This window comes from Emys orbicularis, chromosome 14 (genome assembly GCF_028017835.1).
Source record: "Emys orbicularis isolate rEmyOrb1 chromosome 14, rEmyOrb1.hap1, whole genome shotgun sequence".
Classification (NCBI taxonomy): domain Eukaryota; kingdom Metazoa; phylum Chordata; order Testudines; family Emydidae; genus Emys; species Emys orbicularis.
Genome location: NC_088696.1, coordinates 34,739,316 through 34,760,241, shown reverse-complemented (window position 1 = coordinate 34,760,241; position 20,926 = coordinate 34,739,316). Strand labels below are relative to the sequence as shown.

At 42.5% G+C, this 20,926-nt stretch overlaps 1 protein-coding gene across 1 annotated transcript in view; it reads right to left on the bottom strand.

The window, feature by feature from the left end:
• Positions 1–20,926, bottom strand: part of NECAB2 (N-terminal EF-hand calcium binding protein 2) — a 310,753-nt gene that overhangs the window by 128,370 nt on the left and 161,457 nt on the right. The window contains exon 5 of the mRNA XM_065416826.1: positions 19,199–19,296. Coding sequence (XP_065272898.1) covers positions 19,199–19,296 — 98 coding nt within the window. The remainder of the gene's footprint in view (positions 1–19,198; positions 19,297–20,926) is intronic.

Genomic DNA, 20,926 nt, shown 5'->3' with positions numbered 1-20,926 from the left:
CCCACAAGACCTGTTTTGTGTGCTTACATGGTAAATAGGCCTGTCCTGTGGGTTCTCTGCAAAGGGTGAATTTCATCCTAACAGGCAGCTTTTTGTGTCCCTCATAATTATTATCCTCTTTACCTAATGCCCACCACAAAGGTTAGAGGATCCCCTCACTCTGAAAATGCAACCAGCCATTCTGGGTCTCATGCTGTATCAACCCAGATGGACTTTATCGTGCAGATGGAAGAGGGAGCCAGCCCAGCAAACTGATTTGGTTTTTGTCTCAGACTGTGTCTCTGGCTGCTTATCTGACAACAGGCGGTCAGTGGACAGCCTCAGAGGAATCTAGGAGGCTGAGATGTCGTCTGCCAACTGCCTGTACATCTGTCTGCCTGGCCTGCCTGAGTGCTGTTTTCTATCTCACCAGCTTGGTAGGAGAGACTCTCCAGATACAAGGATAGGTGCCACCAAGTTACTGTGCATGCTCCATACTGCCCCCAACCCTTCTCAGTAGGATTTCTTCCTACCAGTTTGCTTCCCTCAGCATTCTGCCTCAAGGGCAAGGAGATTTCATAGCAGATGGACTCCCCTTCTCCCAGGTCCACATCCCCAGGTATTCCAGGAGATTTGTCAAATGTTGGTACTGCTGACCAACGGAGTATAGCCATCACCCTACTGAGGAAGCTGCCTCTGAGTCAGGCCCCATTCCATCTGCCCATCTAGAACATGGACTGCTAACAGCTTGGTGGCTGGGTGACCAGGATATCTAAGGAGCTAGCCGAGTGCCTATCACAGAGCTGAGAGCAGCCCACTTCTGCTACATACTGTGATATCTTCTGAGGCTGGGGGCAAGAGAAGAGCATTGAAGTTTTCTACTGCAGCCTTCAACACATCCTCAGTTTTTAACAGCAAAGCACAAGAGAAGCCTTAAACTCAATGATCTGGAATTGTGTAGCTTGGTAATTTTTGCACTTACGTAGTGCTACCCAGAGCATGGATATCGGCTCCCATCCTTATTCAAAGGGCTGTTTCATTCTCTTATTTTACAATCACCTAAACAGAGGCCTTTCCATATTTCTAATGTCTTTTTCAACCTCTTCCCCGCAACACCCACCACGTGAACCTAATGGAGATTTTTTAGCTGTCGTGAATTTGGCTTGACAGTGAGAGAACCTTGTTGTCTCCTCCTCTTCTGCCCTTTATTTCCTAAATCTAGAGCCATCCAACCTGTGTATATTCCAACATTAAAGGGAGATGCAGGGAATCTGAGCAGCTATTTGCCTGCTTTGAAGGCTGTGAAAAGGGCAAGGAAGCCTGCAGAACCTCTGCTTCCCACTGGCTGAAGGAGTGAATCCTGTCAGGTTCTACAGCCATAGGCCACATTCCAAGTCGTGTCACGTCATTCCTTCTGTAGCCTGTCAACTTTATCGACAGGTAAGGATGAGTTACCTACTTTCTCTCTGCAAGGTGGCCATGTCAGCCTCTCACTCTCACATCCATCCACGGCTATCACAGGAACCCGACATTTGTGGCACATTCCATATTTGGAAGTGTAGCCCTATAAACTCCACTGTAGTTAAACCATCCTCTGGGGCGTCTACTACAGGCTGCATCAGCTGATAGTCCAGGCTGTTGTTGGGTATCATGGGGGAAGAGGAAAGTAAGAGATGAGAAAATACTCACAGAACTGGGTCTTCTCTTTTCATGCTATGTGCTTCCTATCATAGATTTGCTTGAGCGCTCTCTGTTGGACACTCATCAGATTGGTGTGAATCCAACTGCTGAATCCCATGTGCTTGCCGGGCCTGGCATTGTTTAGGCACCATCCTTGGCTTTGGGCCTCTAGGTACAAAATCCAGGTGTGAACCTGGTGTCTGACACCCCTCTGGTCAGTGGGGACACCACAGTCCAATTGCCTAGGCCCTGAAACTAGGGCCATCTAGTCCAAGCCTCTCCAGCAGCTTGTGCACATTCCTCAGAATCCCACCAAAGGTGTGAGCCTTTTGGCTTGTAGTTTCTCTCATCAAGGGCATGCAAGAATGAAAGCCAACAGACACACACAGGCAGACTTTGCACAGGATTCTAAGATACCGTTGCTCTTTACTTGGTAGCACAAGAAATACACCGATCTTTTCAAAACAACACACACTTATACACATTCCCTGCCTCAGGTTCCTCACCACTCTGGAGAGTTCTTTGGATTTTGGCAGAACCCTGTGGGGTGTCCAGAATCCTTCCCATGCAACTCATGACTTCTCTACGGAAGAATGAAGTCTTTCCAGCCCAGCTAGCATTCCCTGACCTTGGTTGGTCCCACAGTTAAACCAGACCCTTTGTCCACCCACCACTACAAAAGCACGACCATCTAATTCCCCTCTCCTGCCTCAAAATTCCTGTCCCTCCAAAAGCCCCCCTTTGCTCTTCCTGTGCGTTCTTTTTAAACCCCAGCTTTGTCATCTCTCTCTCTTTGTCCTGTTTGACAATTTTTCACTCTCCACTCTCCCTCCTCTCAAGATAAATTGGAGGAAGTAGTGTCTCCCAGCTCCACCCAACCTTCTTAGCATACCCAATTGTTTGGTCCAGAACACAGTCATTCAGATCGACTCTCCATTGTCCCTGGTCTGGTAGATATATGCTGCAGCCCAGACCAGCAACTCGTGGATTCCACAGCCACATAGGGGCGATTCCCTGATACAACAATTTTATAACAACTTCATAGCACCAACCAGAACTCATAAATTGTACAGACAGATTCCCCCAACTCATCACATCTCCCACTTTCCCTCAGGGAGTCTGTTTACTCTGTCTTGTACTAGAAGTCTCTCTAACTTAGGGAAAGGAGCTGGACTGGGGCTTAAATACTGTAGATGATTGACAGATCTTGCCTCACATTTCTTGACTGGCAGAGCCAGAGCGCTAATAGTGAAAACTGCTGGCAGGTGAGATGGAAGAAGACAGAATTAAGTCAAACTGGATTTCTGGGGAGTAATATCCTTTACCTACTATGAGGGGCGTTGTAAAGCTTAGTTAAATATTTATGAAGCACATTTTGTTCCTGACATGAAAGGAGCTACAGAGATGCAAAATGTAACATTATTATTCTGGATAAGTATTTGTGAGATTATAACTACTTTTCTCCCTCCATGTTCAATACTAGCAACAAACTTCAGCCCAGATGGGGTTTTCTTGAGCAGTGCATTGCATTTAAAGCAGACACTGGAATTCATTAATTTATGCTGTGAATTTAATAATTGGAAGGTTTTTAGACAGGGCTTAATAGAAAAGGTGAGACAAGTTTAAATGTGTCATAACCTTACGTTAGATGAAAGGCAGTTAGAGTGCTTTGGATCTGAGAATAGACCTGGATGAAAATTAAGCAAACATTGTTATTTACTTAACAATTAATATCAAGAATAGAGTGTCTAACGCCTCCTTTTTGGCAGGGTTACTGTAAGCATCATGATGATGAATAGCAGTAATTAAAACTAGATTCTAAAATGTATTTAATTTACATAAATTAACATAATATGATCGAAGCTTCATTGGCCAGTGGATCCGTGTGGAAATCAGCTGTTCCCAAATCAATCTTTCTTCACTTGACCAAGCAAAACAAGAGAATTCTCATCAAAAGCATACAAGTCCCCTCTGTACAGCTCCATGACATGAAATATCTTCACAGCGAGTGTGATGCAGTAACTTCTTGTGTCAAGCTTTATGAAATATGTCTGGTGACCAAAGGCTCCTGGACAATGTCAATCAAATTCCATTCATCCCAGAACAATACAGGGGCATCATGGCAATATCAAAGAACATAATGTGCATCCTTCCCTCCAGATTAAACTGTAATGTGACTGACTAACTTGGAATAATTGTTCTATAACTTGTTCTTTGTACAATCCAGTGTAGTTATAAACAGTTGCTAGTAACTTTGCTTTGCAGGAATCCATTCGTACTATAATGTTTTGTATTTAGATATTAACATTCTGAAGATGGTTAAGAAGAGATTTTCTAATGGCGAGTTAAGGCACTTAACTCTCAATGACAAGTTTCAGAGTAGCAGCCATGTTAGTGTGTATCCGCAAAAAGAACAGGAGTACTTGTGGCACCTTAGAGAGACTAACAAATTTATTTGAGCATAAGCTTTCGTGGGCTACAGCCCATTTCATCAGATGCATAACAGGAGTTGGGAGCCTAATTGCCATTTAAGACTTTGAAAATCTTCCTCCTAGTTGCTTTACTAAGGATTCTTTTCATGGCATGCATTGCACTATACTACAGACACACAAGTTTAGATCTGACAGCCAGGGGTGAAAGTAACTTAAAGGACTTACCGGTACGCCAGAGTCCTGAGCGGGGGCGTGGCCTCAACCGGAAGAGGCGGGGCCTTTCAAGATTTAAAGACTCTGGGGCTCCGGCTGTGGCTGGGAGCCCCAGGGCAAATTAAAGAGCCCAGGGCTCCGGCCGCCGCGGAGCTCCGGGCTCTTTAAATCACCGTGGGCACCCTGCCACCGCTACACCCTGGGGCGGCAGGGCTCTGGCGGTGATTTAAAGGGCCCGGGGCTTCAGCCGCTGCGGGGTAGTGGCGGCAGGGCTCCAGCAGTGATTTAATGGGCCCGGGGCTCCGGCCGCTGCAGGGATCCCCGGGCCCTTTAAATCCCCACCGGAGCCCGGCTACTGAGGCCCCGGGGCTCTGGCAGCCGGGCTCGAGCAGGGATTTAAAGGGCCCGGTGCTCCTGCCACTCCTACCCCAGCGGCGGCAGGGCTCCGGTGGTGATTTAAAGGGCCCAGGGCTCTGGCCACCCTTTAAAGGCTCTTGCTGGTACGCCGTACCGTACCGTGCCGGCTTACTTTCACCTCTGCTGAAAGCCCACCATGGGTACATCGACATTGGAATAAAAGACCCACGACACGGCTGCAGCTGGCCCAGAGTAGCTGACTTGGGCTCAAAATGCTCAGGCTGCAAGGCCGTAAAATTGCTGTATAGATGTTCAAGCTGGAGCCTGAGCTCTGGGACCCATCTCCCTGGCAGAGGCCAGCCATGAGTGTTTCCTTCCTGTGTAGACATACCCCATAGGAGAAACTGTTATCTTGGAAATCAAGTGAACCCAAAGGCTGCAAATCTCCATACTCCCCATTTGTCACTTAGCTACGTTAAATTATTTCCTACAGGGACGTATGTCCATGATTAAAAATGATTTTATTTAGTATTCTTCTTATCTCAGTCACTGCTTCATGTCACTCCAACATAAACACATTACCTCCCATCCTAGTCTCCAAAAGGTCACTCACTACCAAACTTATGAACTGCAGAACTTGGCACAACCCTACCGCCCCGATAGTGTTATCTGCCCGTGAGTTAAAAAAGCAGACATATGCAATATGACTTTGACATTTGTGCTGTGATGAGTCACATACGGTACAAAACTCAAGATATACTAGCCTGGGAAAATCTTACCTTTGCAAATATCTTATTCAAACCCTATCCATCCTACTATAGACACATCTTATTAATCTAATGCCAATGACTAATCATAAACCAACATCTTTTATCAATATAGTTACAACTGTTTAATTTCTGACATGTATGTTATTAATGTACTCTTGAGGGTGAAGGACTGATAGCACTGGAGTGGTCTCCATCCCTAGTACACGTGCTATTTCAAACTACTTTCAGTATAGCTCACAACTATAATGCCTAAACATAATACCTGGACCTCTAGATGTTCAGCCTAGATACTTATCTGAACCACCCAGATCTTCAAAACTAGGCTAGAAATAAATCAAACAAGAGCAGGTTCTCTCCTGAGATTTGTGCTCTTCTTTCAGGTCAGGTCAGAAATTTATTGTGAACTATCCTTTTTTTTTTTTTTTTTTGGTGTGGTATTTCAGCTTCCAGTCCCAGAGGAGGGAAGCAGCGTGGTTGGCAAAACTGAAAAAGACTTAAAAACCCTGGACTCCCTTAAACCTCAGATAAAAAGTTTGATTCGTTTTAGGTTTGAGTGAAAGCTCAAATTAATTGTTTTTCCTGATCCTGTTCTCCCATCTCTAACTATAGCCTGTCTAATGTTGTGTCATTTCTACTGCCAGGTACCTGGCATAGCAGCTGCTGTGTGCTAGTATCAGGAAAACAGAAAAGTACATTCATAGTGTGTAACGCTCTATAGTTCAGTAAGCGCCAAAATATTGACAGTTTGTAGGTTTGCCTGTCAAAAGTCACAGATTTCCCTGTGGAAAAGACTCATTATTTCATTTCCAACACTGTCTCAGACTCGGTGAAACAATAAGCAGCACTAGTGCATCTAAGAATGTTGGGAAGATATCATGGAAACAGTGAACGTATTGCTGGAACAAGGCAAAGACCACATATTGCACCGCAGATTGATTTTACTGAGCAAACCACCAATGGACTGGCCCACTTCTTATATATATGCACTACAGCTAGCCAAATGCTCTCCATGGGATCCAGTAAATAAAGGCACAATGTAGCACATCAAACAAGTTATTCAGCACATCAATTTTCTGGTTTCAAGCAGCCCTACTACATATGTTACATCTGAATACAATTACCTGATAATGGAAATCTCACATTGTAAACCCCAACAAAGAATGGGAGAGTCAGTCCTACAAATTCCAGAAGAACCTATGAGCCAGTGTTACATTAAGATTTGTTAATGTCTTATCTCCTTGTAATATTATTATAATGCATGTATAGTGCATCTGCTAAATGTAGTTTTATTGATCAACCTTTGTAATATATTGATCAACCTTGGGGGGGAGGGATAGCTCAGTGGTTTGAGCATTGGCCTGCTAAACCCAGGATTGAGAATTCAATCCTTAAGGGGGCAATTTGGGGATTTAGTTGGGGATTGGTCCTGCTTTGGGCAGGGGGTTGGACTAGATACCTCCTGAGGTCCCTTCCAACCCTGATATTCTATGAATACAAATATGAACATTTAAAACACTATGTATGTAAGGCAGCCCACCTATAAAAAAACCTATCCCAAGTAAAGTTTTAACCCCAAAAAGGGAGAAGTGCCAGAGACTCCGTGAAGTTTGTTAGGGACTTCGCTATCGCTATCGATTTTACATGGAACGTGCCCAGATAGTATGGTGGTGGGCAGCAGTATAAAACCTTAAGATAGATGGATATTCTCTATTAGAACTAAACTGCATTCTATGGGGTGTCATTCTTTACATATAATTTCTGCCATGTTTGGTAGCAGAAGGTAACTAAAGAAACGGTAGCACGTTAAAGCGCACTGGGGCACCGTTAGTGTTCACCAGCAAGGTCTGCACACACCAATCAGTGCACAACATGTAACTGCGGTTTAGAAATCATACCCCTGTAGTGCTCATTACCGTATCAGGCAGACAAGCCCTAATTCATCTCTGTGGTTGGGCTCCAAATTCCCGCCAATATCTTTCACGTGTTGAGGTGATCAGACTTGTACATAGTATTCTAGACATGGTCCCACCAACATATAGAGAGGGGGATTATTTCTCTGCTCAATGTTTACATACATGCAGACTGTAATCACATTGGGTTGCTTTGTTTGTGTGTATTTATTGCAAGCTTATATCAAGTTACTTGTCCAATGTAATGCCATCGATCTTTTTGGCATTACTGCTTTCAAAGCATCTTCCTCCCAGTGAGATCTTGGAAGATGTCAAAGAAAGATGATTGGCTGATAACATGTGTGTTGCAAATCTTACGATATGGGACTCTCAGGATACAGCTTCAACCTTAAACTGATTTTCTTTGTTTCTATGGATTTGTTGGCACAATGATATTCTTCTTTGGAATTACACTTAAAGGTCAACTGTGGTGACATTTTCTTGTTCAACTCTGTAAAATGTTCTATTCAGCAGAAGTGGGGGAAAGAATAAACTTTCAATATTTCTTCCAAGTAACAATAACAAAGCAGACAATGAAAGCCCTGCTGTAGCAAAAGCATTGGAAGAATATAGAGCAGGGGTGGGCTAACTACGGCCCGCGGGCTGCATCCGGCCCACCAGCCATTTTAATCCGGCCCTCTAGCTCCCGCTGGGGAGCGAGGTCTGGGGCTTGCCCTGCTGCGGTGCTCCAGCCTGGGAGCAGAGTCCGGGGCCGCGCCGCGTGGCTCCCGGAAGCAGCGGCATGTCCCCCCTCCAGCTCCTATGCGTAGGGGCAGCCAGGGGGCTCCACTCCACACACTGCCCCCACTCCAAGCACACACACCCTGCCCCAGCCCGGAGCCCCTTCCTGCACCCTGAACTCCTCATTTCTGACCCTACCCCAGAGCCCGCACCCCCCAGCCAGAGCCCTCACCTATTCCCGCACTCCAACGCCAATTTTGTGATCATTCATGGCCCGCCATGCAATTTCTATACCCAGATGTGGCTGTCGGGCCAAAAAGTTTGCCCACCCCGATATAGAGTATCTAAGATCCACAGTGCCAAAGTTACAGTATGCCTCATTCATTGAGCGGGAGTGTATTTCCTGCTACCTTCATGAAACGGATATTGCCCTAATGATGGGACGTACAACATTTACTGAAGAAGGATCAGTCAGCTCTGCAGCATGAGTAGGTAAACTGAACCACTGTGTGCATCACACAGATGTAGATCCTGGATTAGCCTGTATGACCTCAGGGTCCTATTCCCCAAAAAGAGACTTTTATGCACGTGCCTTCCCTCTGAGGATCTCCTAGTACTTTACAGACAGTAACGGGTTAACCCTCGCCATGACATAGGAATTATCATTATTTTACAGATGGGTAAAACAGGGCACAGAAGCTCAGTGACTTGCCCAAGGCCATAAAAGGAGAACTGTGGCAAAGCTAGGAGTACAAGATGCATTGTTTCTGACTGCTAGTCCTGAACTTTAACCACAAAACCGTCCTTCCTCTCTGGAGTTACAGCTGACTTTGAATTTTCAGACTGCTTCTCTTTCTGGTTACGCTTTCACTGACAATTGCTGATTTTACTATAAAACAGTAAATGGGGCTCCTATAACATGTCCTGATGTCATCTTTTTCAATGCAGAAACATAACATGGCACACTTGTAATCTAGGGCATAAAAGTTCAATTAATTTGTTTCCAATTAACTTTGCATTTATCATACTAGCTGGCAATCATTTTAATGCAACATGGACACCACTAAATTGCAAAATAATTACAATGACAAATTTTGTTTTGCTTGTACGAGTCATTCCACCATTGAGTCTAATTACCGCTGATACTTTATGAGCTTCTTCAGCACAAAATAATCACCACTTGTCTCTTTATGTGTAAAAAATAATCAGTTGTCTTTTAAGGTGTGAACTATAAATAGCGATTAAGCAAAATGGCTACGTAGACCCTCAAAAGTAAAACATGAAGCAATTCCTATTAGGAATTCAACCTAAATGACAGTTTTAATTTATAACCTGCGTTTAATATTTTAAAAACTAGTTTATAATGTGCTGTGATTTTCAGTTTAGTTTCATAATCTGAAATCCTAGTTCTTTCAGGTTTAGGGATTCATTATAAATCTTTGCATGCTATGGGCATAGATATATGTATGCCCATGCATAAACACACACAAACTTTTCTGAGTGTGTGTGTGTGTGTGTCATAACTATAAAGGGAAGGGTGACAGCTCTCCTGTGTACAGTGCTATGGAATCCCTCCTAGCCAGAGACTCCAAATCCTTTTACCTGTAAAGGGTTAAGAAGCTCGGGTAACCTGGCTGACACCTAACCCCAAGGACCAATAAGGGGACAAGATACTTTCAAATCTTGGGGGGGGAAAGGCTTTTGTGTGTGTCCTTTGTTTAAGGGGTTGTTCGCTCTTGGGACTGAGAGGGACCAGACATCAATCCAGGTTCTCCCCATCTTTCTAAACAAGTCTCTCTTATTTCAAAATTGTAAGTAAAAGCCAGGCAAGGCGTCTTAGATTTACTTTGTTTTTCTCAGCTTGTAAATGTACCTTTTACCAGAGTGTTTATTTTTGTTTGCTGTACTTTGAACCTAAGACAGAAGAGGGGGGTCCTCTGAGCTCTTTAAGTTTGATTACCCTGTAAAGTTATTTTCCATACTGATTTTACAGAGATGATTTTTACCTTTTTCTTTAATTAAAAGCCTTCTTTTTAAGAACCTGATTGATTTCTCCTTGTTTTAAGATCCAAAAGGGGTTTGGATCTGTATTCACCAGGAGTTGGTGAAAGGAAGAGGGGGGAAGGGTCAATTTCTCCTTATTTAAGATCCAAGGAGTTTGGAGCTGTATTCACCAGGGAAGTGGTGAAGGTCTCTCAAGGCTACCCAGGAAAGGGAATTAGCTTTGGGATGGTGGCAGCGGACCAGAACTAAGCTGGTAGTTAAGCTTAGAAGTCTTCATGCAGGCCCCTACATTTGTACCCTAAAGTTCAAAGTAGGGATACAGCCTTGACAGTGTGTATATAATTTTTTTGCCCTACGCATTCATTTGGTTGGCAGTCTCCAAGAATACAAAGCCAACACATATTTATAAACACACAGCAGAAGGCACTAGTAAAGGCGTAAGAGACCTTTTCACTAAGGACACCCTAGCGTTATTTCTAAACAGGCTCTGCTATGCACTAGACCTGTGCGTTCAGGTAGAGTGAGACAATACAGGACAGTAATCACAGTTAGATTCTGACAGTCTTTTTCAGAAGTGTTTATTGTCGCCAGTCAAAAGTATTTTAAAACAAAGCACAAAACAAAGTTCTTTATAATATGTTGTGGAGGTCTGTCCCTAGACACCTCAAGGGTTAACCTGCTCCCTGCTAATCTCAGTTATTCTCCTTTTGCCTATGAATGAGCCCTGTTTATAGGACCCTTTGCTGTAAGATCTTAGCTCCTGATTGCCCTTATCTGGGAGACATGCATCATCAGCTTAAGCATTTACCATCCGTGACAGTGCTGGGCCCCCAGAGAGCTGAGCAGGGAGCTAGCAGGCTGCTGGATCCAAATGAGGATTTCTACATTATCACCTCACAGGCATTGTAGTTTAATGTGTATCCTCTTCCATCCTCTAGTGGAAAGTTTACCACATAGACTGGTGTTTCATGCCTGACTCAGCTAACTGGCTGGGGAAGGAAGGCTGACTTCTATGGCATGTCAGAGTGGGAGACTAAAGGGCCACCAGGTTTTCTGGGGTAGAAGTTCCTCTACGTGAGTATCCAAAGGAGACATTTACCTTGCTGACAAGACCCTAGTCAGGGGTGCCGGCATGACCATGATTCTCATTCTTGAGATTCTTTCTGGTTTGTTGCATTCCAGGAGCAGCAAACCAAAAGGGTAGTTTCAGGAAAGTAGCTGAAGGTCATCGGCATTCTGCAAGTCAAGTTGGGTGAAGGTGTCATTACCAGGTAGCCTGGTATATGGATTGTGAATAATGGACACGGCCAGCTGCTTGCGTAGGAGAACATAGGATAGGTTCATAATACTATTTACCTGTTATCCATACCCTAATCTGAATCTTGGTATGTGTAAGATAGAGGAGCACAAAACAGCTTGTCCTGTGAATTCTGAGTATGAGACAGGACAATCACGTGGCTGGAAGGTCTCTTTTTTCAGACTTGTACATCAGTCCTGAGTATCTGAACTCCAAAATGGGATTTTGTGCTAGGAACTCTAGTTGTTCATGGGTATTTACAATCTGGATCTAGAAAGAGTTTTGCAAAGGGGCCTCATCTTCATGGTGGACCAAAACAAGCCCCCCAAACTCATCCAACTCTGTGGGATGTTTGAAATCTGTGTCTGAATTTTGCGCCCAACACTAGTTAAAAACTGGGACCAAATTGAATCCCAACCCCAGTTAAAGAGTGGTTACGGAGACAGGGATTAGCTTTTCTCCCTGCCCCTTAACAGTGCCCCTTAACTGAAGCTAAATTGGAACCATTCTTCTGTGAATTCTATAGGAGGGGATACGTCCAGAAATTAGAGTCTGAACAGAATTATTCTGTAATTTTCCCCAGGGGTCTTTTCCTTTACAGTATGAACAGGACAAAGTATCATGATAAAAGATGGCTCAATAGTTGTAACTATTGAAATAAAACAGATGAGATTTTCATTTTAAAGTGATCATTCACTAAATTGTATCTGTGTTTCTCTGTTGCATTCATAATGCTAACCCTAAAACTGGGTTGTTTCTGATGCAAACATACATAGATTTTTCCACCTCCAAAATACTATAATCAAAGGAGGACAGCACAAGCTCACCTTGACCTAGAAAATAAAACACTTCCATTTGGGGACTCAGCACAACATCAGGAGTATTAAAAAATAACTGCCTTTAATCTAAAGATGGTTTCCTTTCATTATAAAAGAAAAGGAAATTTGCAGCTGCGGCAGGTGGTCCAGCATTAGCAAATTTCTGCCTTGCTGTGCAGTTTATGGGAAGGCTGTCAGAGCCAAAGGAAAGCAACATGTTGTGTTAATGGCCTGATCCTGCAAGGTGCTGTGCACCCTCAACTCCCCTTGGGAGATTTGGTGCTCACCATCTCTTGGAAACACTGAACACCTTGTAGGATTGGGCTGTAACGGCCTAGATGCAGAATGAACTCTGTTTCTCTTATTCCTCTAAGGGAAGCAATAGCATTTCCTGTAGCCAGTGCAGCAAGGGAGGATAAAATGTCAACATTAACATGCAATGAAGGGATATCAAATGTATGCATGGCTTCAATCGATTTACTATGAATCAGTGAACACATTCAGAAAACCCAGCTATCATTCTAATAACCAGTTTTCTGATGAAGGTTTCCAAGACAGTGGTGGCTCTGTGTCTGTCTGTCTGTCTGTCTCCAAAGAGGAAATCTGAAATGCCTCATCTGCAACAAAAATCTTACCTGAATGCAATGTTCAAGCGTCACAATTTAAATCACAGTGTCAGGAAACGCCAGACTTACAAGGTCACCAAATCTCAGCTGTATGCTGAAAGGCATCCAGGGATCTTTAACCGAAGGGCTCAAGATCTTAGGTGCATATATCATCTGAAGGACAAAACAATGTCCCGTAACACCACACTGGGGTGTGGGCTCAGTACTAACACAGAGGTACTAACTCCTGGGTCAAACAGATGAGGGTTTCATACTTTTCCATAGTGTTGACCACTTCTTAGAGTTTGTCTTGCAGACACCTGCCCTGCATCAGCCTGTCTGTGGCTCCCACAGCAATTGGTTACATGGAAAAGCAATACTAGGAAAGGTAGGCATCTAGCTACCTTTTCTGCCATTGAAAGTCTCCCCCTGTATGTTTAGCTGTAGCAGCTAGAAACAAACGAGGAGAAGCAGCAGTATGTGATCTGCTCCACAGATGAGCCATAGATTACAGTTTGGAACCTACCAATCTGGGGTTTTCTTGAAGGTCTCCCAACCAAGTGCTAATTAGCACTGACCTCGCTTAACTCACGAGGATCTCATTACTCAGAATGGTTTTCCAGCTCAGAAATTAACATTAAAAAATCTACCAAAGGCATAATTGGAAAGGCATAATGGAAAGGCATAATTAGGGTAAGTGACCATCATTTTCAAGCTAGTCTGACTTGACTTCTTGTTCCACCAAAGAACCACTTTCCTGACAGGACAGGCCATGCACTAGAACACACTGTCCAGTCCTGCACTCATTTGCAAGCAGGATGCAGTTGTGCAAAAAGACAGCAAATTCAAGCCCTCTGTTATTGCTGACAGAGGTTAATCTTGGGGATTTTTATACTCATGGGAGGGGAAGCTTTCTAATTATGGCGCCAGACATTCATACAATAATATATGTGTTCATATAACATTTGATAACTCCAGTACTAGAAATAAATATAGCAACTATGTGAAACAGTGAAGACTCAGGAAGAATGATAAAGGGTGAAACAAGAGGATATACTATAATGGTAATGGGGAGAAATTAAGTATCTGTTGACAGTGACTGCTATTTGCTAGAAGAGTCTCTCACCAGAAGCCCTGGAAGCTCCATTTCACGGAATATTTAAAAGTAGACTGGACCAGGCACTGGAAATATGCTGGAAGAAATACACTTGTACTAGCAGGGCATGTGCTAGATGAGCCAATAAATCCTTTCCATCTCTCCTGTTATGCGATTCTATTAACTTTATGACAGGACTCGCACCAACTATGCAGGAGCAAATCAATGGATAACAAGTTTGTAGACAGACACTGGCTCAATTCAAAAACCTTGTTAGCAGTGAAATCCTCCGTCAGAGCATTACAATGTAATTGAGCTTCCCTGCAATTAAACTGGTCATAACAAGTCACTGAAGGCATAAAAATTCATCTCCCGGCATTTTCACCAACTCAATTTGCTTTAGAGAGCATATCTCAGTACACGCAGACAGATAGGGAGGCAGCCAGAGGGACCTTTTCCTGGAGTGGCCTCACTTTCATTGTAACATTTCTCTCTAATCAAAGTCTCAGGGTACGTCTATACTTACTTCCTGGTCCGGATGTAAGCAATCGATCTTCTGGGATCGATCCCGGAAGTGCTCGCCGTCGATGCCGGTACTCCAGCTCGGCGAGAGGAGTACGCGGCATCGACGGGGGAGCCTGCCTGCAGCGTCTGGACCCGCGGTAAGTTCGGACTAAGGTACTTCGAATTCAGCTACATTATTAACGTAGCTGAATTTGTGTACCTTAGTCCGAAGTGGGGGGTTAGTGTGGACCAGGCCTCAGACTGTTGAAAAGACCACAACAAATCATACATACAGGCAGCATGAACAAGAACAGTTACTTACCTTACAGCAATGGTGCTTCTTTGGGATGGGTTGTCATATGGGTCCCATTGATGGTGTGCATGGTTAGGTCTAGGCAGGTGCTGAGTACCAGGGCGATGTCTGCCAGGGAAATACTAGGTATTTGTGAGGAGTGTGTCCAGGTGCTCTGTGAGGGCAAGTTTCATTTGGGCTCTAGCTTGAATTCCTGGCTACCAAAGGGAGATTTTCCCTCAAAGAACACACACACATGCTCCTCACAAATACCCAGTATCACCTTCCTACTCAGGCCCTACTCAAATTCCGAGATAAGGAATGCCAGAGGGAGGTGAGAGGTAGGGACACTGCTGGTCAAAAGATTTCCATCTCACGTGCATGAACACCACCACAAGTGGGATCCACACAGACAGGCTCGAAAAACCCAGCCACGCTCCAATACAGTTATAAGAACCACAGTGCACTATCTTTACAGGCAGCCACAAAATGAACCAGCTCAGTTATAAACATAGCCATATTTTCTTATAGAAAAGCAGCTGTGCCCTTCCTGTTCTGTGAACTTGGGACAAATATTCATGATCCGTGATTCTCCAAGAGAGCTCATAAGGTCTGGTTTGTAGAAGGATCTGGAAGTTTAGGGGTTTATTCAAATTTTTCCCTGAACCTTCTTAGTCTAGAAATCTGGCTCCAGTTTCACAAGCCAGTCCCCCAGTCCCATCTTTCATTACTTCATTGTTTGTGTTGTTGGAACTATTATCCAGTCCCGATCTACGCAGAGGGAAAATGGAATATCTGTGTACCACTTAAGTCCCCCATACGCCTCATTTTGAGGCTTATGTGAGTCAGGGCCTTGTACTAGCCCTCTGTACAGGGTGAATTTGACCCCCACTGCTTTGGCAATTCTGATGCTGACCCCAGATGAAACTAGGAAGAGCACCTACTAAAACAAACAAACAAACAATCAAACACGTTTTTTAAAAAGTCTCAAAAAAATGTTAATTGATTGGCGTTCTGGGAAAGCTTCTAAAGGATTTTATTTTCAATCTGAACCAGTTTGTCAGACTAATCTGTTTAGAAACCGCAGGATAGTGTGGCTGTTTTTTAAATCTACCTAGAAAACAACTTATTTTCTAGGTTCTTTCACCTCTTTCCTAGAGCTGAGAGAATATTTTATGAATAATTCATTGATGAGTTTTGCTTTTCTCTCAGTTCACAAATTTTCTGCAAGGAGCTCATGTTATTCTTAATTTCATTCATTATTCACCAAAACATTTCTGGGAAGAGCTCTTCCTTGGTATATTGTTTGCTCATAAGCCATTCCAATAACTGATGCCCAAATTATGAATTGTTTTGACTGGACACACTGGGAAGAGAAACAGATCCTGTGATCTGATCAAATGAACAAAACTCTTAGGACTCAAGTTTCTGGTGCGAATATTTGCAAACAGGAGAATGGATGGTCTTCTGCTTAATGTGCTGGCCTACGACTCAGGACACTCATTTCCTAGCATGATCCCGAGCAGATCAATTAATCTCTATGTGCCTCCGTTCCTCACCTGTAAAATGTTTCCTTACAACACAAGGTGTTGGGAGGATAAATCTACAAATATGCATTCAGATACTATGTAACGAGAGCAGTGCTTAATTTGTGCCAGGGCTTTCCAGGGCTGGGCCCTGGCACCTCTAAACTTGGCATTCTATAGCCCCGGCACCTCTGGGCTTGCCGCATCACTTATGAACGTAAAAATATTGCTTGAGCCCCAGCACCTATTTGACTGAGCACCGGCACCTCTTTCATTACAAATTAAGCACTGAACGAGAGCCAGGGGTATATAGATAAAATGAATTAATTTGAAATCGCTTTCCATGAGAACTTTAACATTCATCTAGAACGTGCATTTCAGCACACATTTCCGCTGGTAAACTTGTTTGCTTGAACATTTGCCAGGAGAAAATATAAAAGAGATGCATGCACAGAGTCGAAGCAAATCAATTAAAAAAAATTATTAAAATTTTGCTGATTTTCCCCCCCATTATTCACCTTGCTCTATGAGCTACCAATATGAATACAAAAAATCCTGTAAACACTAGCAACATGTCTGGCTGCAAGGTTATGTTTCATTTTAACATAAACATATCAAATAAATGTCTTTACCTTCCATGCCACACCAATCCCAAATATTTAAAATATTGAGAATTAAATAAATCAAGAAAACAATGACTTTTATTTAATAGCCAGAGCAGAGAAAGAGACAATACTGAGTAACACACTGATGCTCCCTGACCCTATTCCAATTCCTAAAACATCCTATCTTTACCAAATCTATAACATTAAATGATTCAAGGTTTCCTCTAACTCTAGAGATATATGCAAGGAAGATTTCAATTTGGATTATTCAGAGGAGGATTGGAATTCAGTCTGTGAATAGGTTAGGATACTTTATTAAAAAAAAGTAGAACATCTTTACTTTGCTTGACTTTCAGCATACTGAATAACTTCTCATTGGAGAAAAGGCAGACTATTTCTCTCCCTGGAATGTACGTAGTAAGTCTACAATTCAAATGGGGAAGTTTGTAACTGTAGAAGGATTAATACATTTTAAAAAGAATTGTCATTTCTGGTTTATTAGACGGAAGACAAGAGAAATGATTTAAAGGGAAAACCACATCTCTAGATAATTCTCTATTGCCCGGTAAAATGCTAGATAAATGACTAACTTCTGTATGTGAGACTTATACTATATAGATCAGGTTTTCCAGATATTTATAAATAAAATTTAGCATTCTTTAAGATTAGTTACACTTTTTAATAATCTATTATTTATGAACTGCTCTGTCAAAGTATATTGTGAGACACATTTATGCAAAGTGGAGCCTGACTTGCATATACAAAAATGTGTATTTATGTGGTCATCAGCTTTTATGCTTAATTCCATCTTGGCAATTTCATGCACAAATGGTACTTATTTCCCAAGCCATTCTCATCAGTCTTTTAACACAAAGCCCTCTGGTTTCTATTGCATTAGACAGAGGACATAAACGGCCACACTTTTGAATGCAATTCTGGCTTCTAATTTTGCAGTAGTTATTAACTGAAAGCTCAAAGAATGGAATTTCAGGTGAGGTTTTCAAAGCACTCAGAGTTGGTGTAACTCTGCTCCCAACGAAGCCAATGGGACTTTGACTTTGATGAACTGAGAGCTAGGCCGATGCTAGCCCTTTTGAAAATCCCACTAGAGACGTCTAATTACCTGCCCCTTGGGTGCAACTGCAGCATTTTATGTTCTGCTGGAAAAACAAAGTAACTCATAGTCCAGTTGAGACCATTCAAATATTTCCAGAAAGATTGCTGAGAAGATACAACTCTATACAACAAAATGTTTATGCCATCATTTACTTCATGTGTAATTTTCACTTGATTTCATAAACCGTCCTAGGGCTTTCAAGGTTTACAAGATGTTAACAGGAAATGTCTTCTCTGAACATGTTATTACAATGCTCCCGTTACTTTAAATCAGATGGCGAGAGACAACCATCTTGCTAACTGAGGCTGAGACCTCTCCAATTAGTTGCTCCATTGACATCAAGCATGCATTGCAGTTGATGTATCAAATTTAATCTTTTCATTATTCAGGCAGTCTTCTGAGCCAGAGTTTAGGATGGTGATGATAAAACGATATGCTTGAATGGAGCAAAAGGAAGAAATCCACCGGGAGAAGTTTAATGGATCTTTGTCTGCGACACTGTAAAGATTTTTGCCTTTGAGATGCTAACAGATAATTTTTCACATGCTGCAGAATTCAAGACTTTTTCTAAACCAGGGTTTAGAAACAACTGCAGTCATCAGCTTTTACAATACAGCTTGCAGCACTGGCAATACATAAGCCTATACACATATAGCCATTTGATGACACAAGCTGATCATTTATTTTCCATTTTAAAACCCTGACATCTAAACTGCTTTTGCTTTGGCCACTAAGGGCTTTTTAGAATAAAAATGAATGATTTTTATAAACTCATTTGTTGTCTATATTCGTGTGATGCCAAATGTCTTCTAGATATTGGTAGGAGGCAGACACTTTATATAAAGACAATCATTAGCTAATGTATAAGACAGATCTTTCTAAAACAGAGCAGATAACCCAGTGAAGGTATTTATACTGATGGATTATTTTTAGGCAACATTTTCATAATTTCCATGCATCATCAATCTTACAATTTTATCCCATGGGCGTTTAAGATTTGCCTCTTGAACTCCTTATCTACAGTAGCAGTAACACAATAGCACTTGTTTCTTACAAGGCCATCTCAAAAACACACTGTTCACTCTGATGACAACGTCCCTGGTGTTGTTACTTTGATAATGTTTCTGCTACTATCCTATTTACCCTTAGTGAAAATGTCTACAGGAAAAGTATTAACCATGCCTACTTTAGACCCACGAGCTTGGAGAAAACGTATCTAGCCACACTCACTTGCATAGCATAAGCTACAATAATAATAACAACAACGACTCACCCGCTTGGTGTAGTCCATGGCTTTCAGAATGGAGAGGTTAAGGGTCTCCAGGGAAGCCAAAACATCTTCATAGTCTCCCATATGATCAGCAAAATAATCTGGAGAACCAACAGAGAACATAAAGGGGAGATTCTAGGTTAACTTAATACTCCAGGTCTGTTCAATGTTACAAGAGCCTTTTTGGTGAAGAGACAAGGTTATGAAGATTTTAATTACATTTTAAAATATATATTTCTACTATGCTTTGCTTTGAGAACCCTGAGCTAAATTCACAATAAAGGGGTGGGTGGTGGAACATCCTGTAAAGTCCAGGCCCATTGTGAAGAGAGGCACAAGCCAAAGAAATTACCATTGAAAATAGCTATTAACTTGGTGGTAATTTTAAAGTTCTTTCATGCCCATTTCCACATTTTACCAAAATGCCAATTTTTCTGAATTACTGCCAACACCGGGGTGTACTGGAAGTCTCATAGAAATCCAGTCTGTCCACTACACTCCTCACCCCCACCATGAGACTCCTAGCTTCCTCACCACAAAAAAGGTTCAAAGGTGGTCAGAAAATGGGCCAGATCCTCAGCTGGTGTAAACTGGCATGACTCCATTGAGCTCATTGGCTCTACACCAATTCATAACAGCTGCGGTTCTGACCCTATGTCACCCATTGCATTCTAACTGGAACAGAATCTGTGAATGGAATCACTACTTGTGCAGATTTCTGACAACATTTCAGCATCTTCAGTTGTTTCAGCATCTTATGCCATGCAAGGAAGTGAGCGGGTGCCAACGTGGCTATGGGCCTATGAACTAAGGGTCTGTTTTTGTGTCAAAGGCACACACTGCTCCATGCTGAGGGAGTCTGAGGTTTGCCTCGTTAGGGTACAAAGGTCCAATCCCCCATTGCTTTACAATGTGCAAAGTATGATTGATATCTGGTAGCACTATTTGTCACCCACCCTGTAAGATGTAAATGACTACACAAGGTGTAAGGTCGTGGACAGTTTCAGCCCATAGATCTCAACATTATCACCCTTGAGAAATTTCCATAACAAGAAAGGTACTCATATGCAGTGTCAATTCTTTAAAAGTGCTGAGCCCCCTCCGTGCTCCCAGAGAACCCCAAAGGCAGTTGTCCACATTATGGCTTTTGTCTCATAAATGGCAGCCTCGTGGCACTACAGGAAATGCATGAGTTACAAAAGCACAACAACACAGTACCTGAAAACATTCACCTCTAACTTATTTTTGCACTTCCCTGTTGTGACGCTAACAGACCAGCTCAGGCCAGAGCCATAGGCCAATTCACTTGTGTGAGAATATCAAACGAGTTAAATGTATTAGTATATGTTCAGGCCAATTCACTTGTGTGTTAAAAGAGATCTAAGGAGATGTTAATTGTATTGTTTTCTCCTCTCTATAGCCTGCTGTTTACTATTACATTACATTTACATTATGCATGCCTGGTAATTAAATAACCTTAGATCAAAGTGCAAAATACAGTAGGAAGATATATATACACAGAGCACATGAAAAAATGGGTGTTGCCGTACCAACTATAACAAGAATAATCAATTAAGATGGGCTATTATCAGCAGGATAATGTGGTATGATTTTAGGTTTAAGTAACCTTTTATCACAAAGTTCAGTTTGTCTGGGTGGCAACATACATTGGAGAGGCTAAGGAGACTGTCTGTGACTTCATGGTGAGACTGGTATAGTGATCCAGGAGTT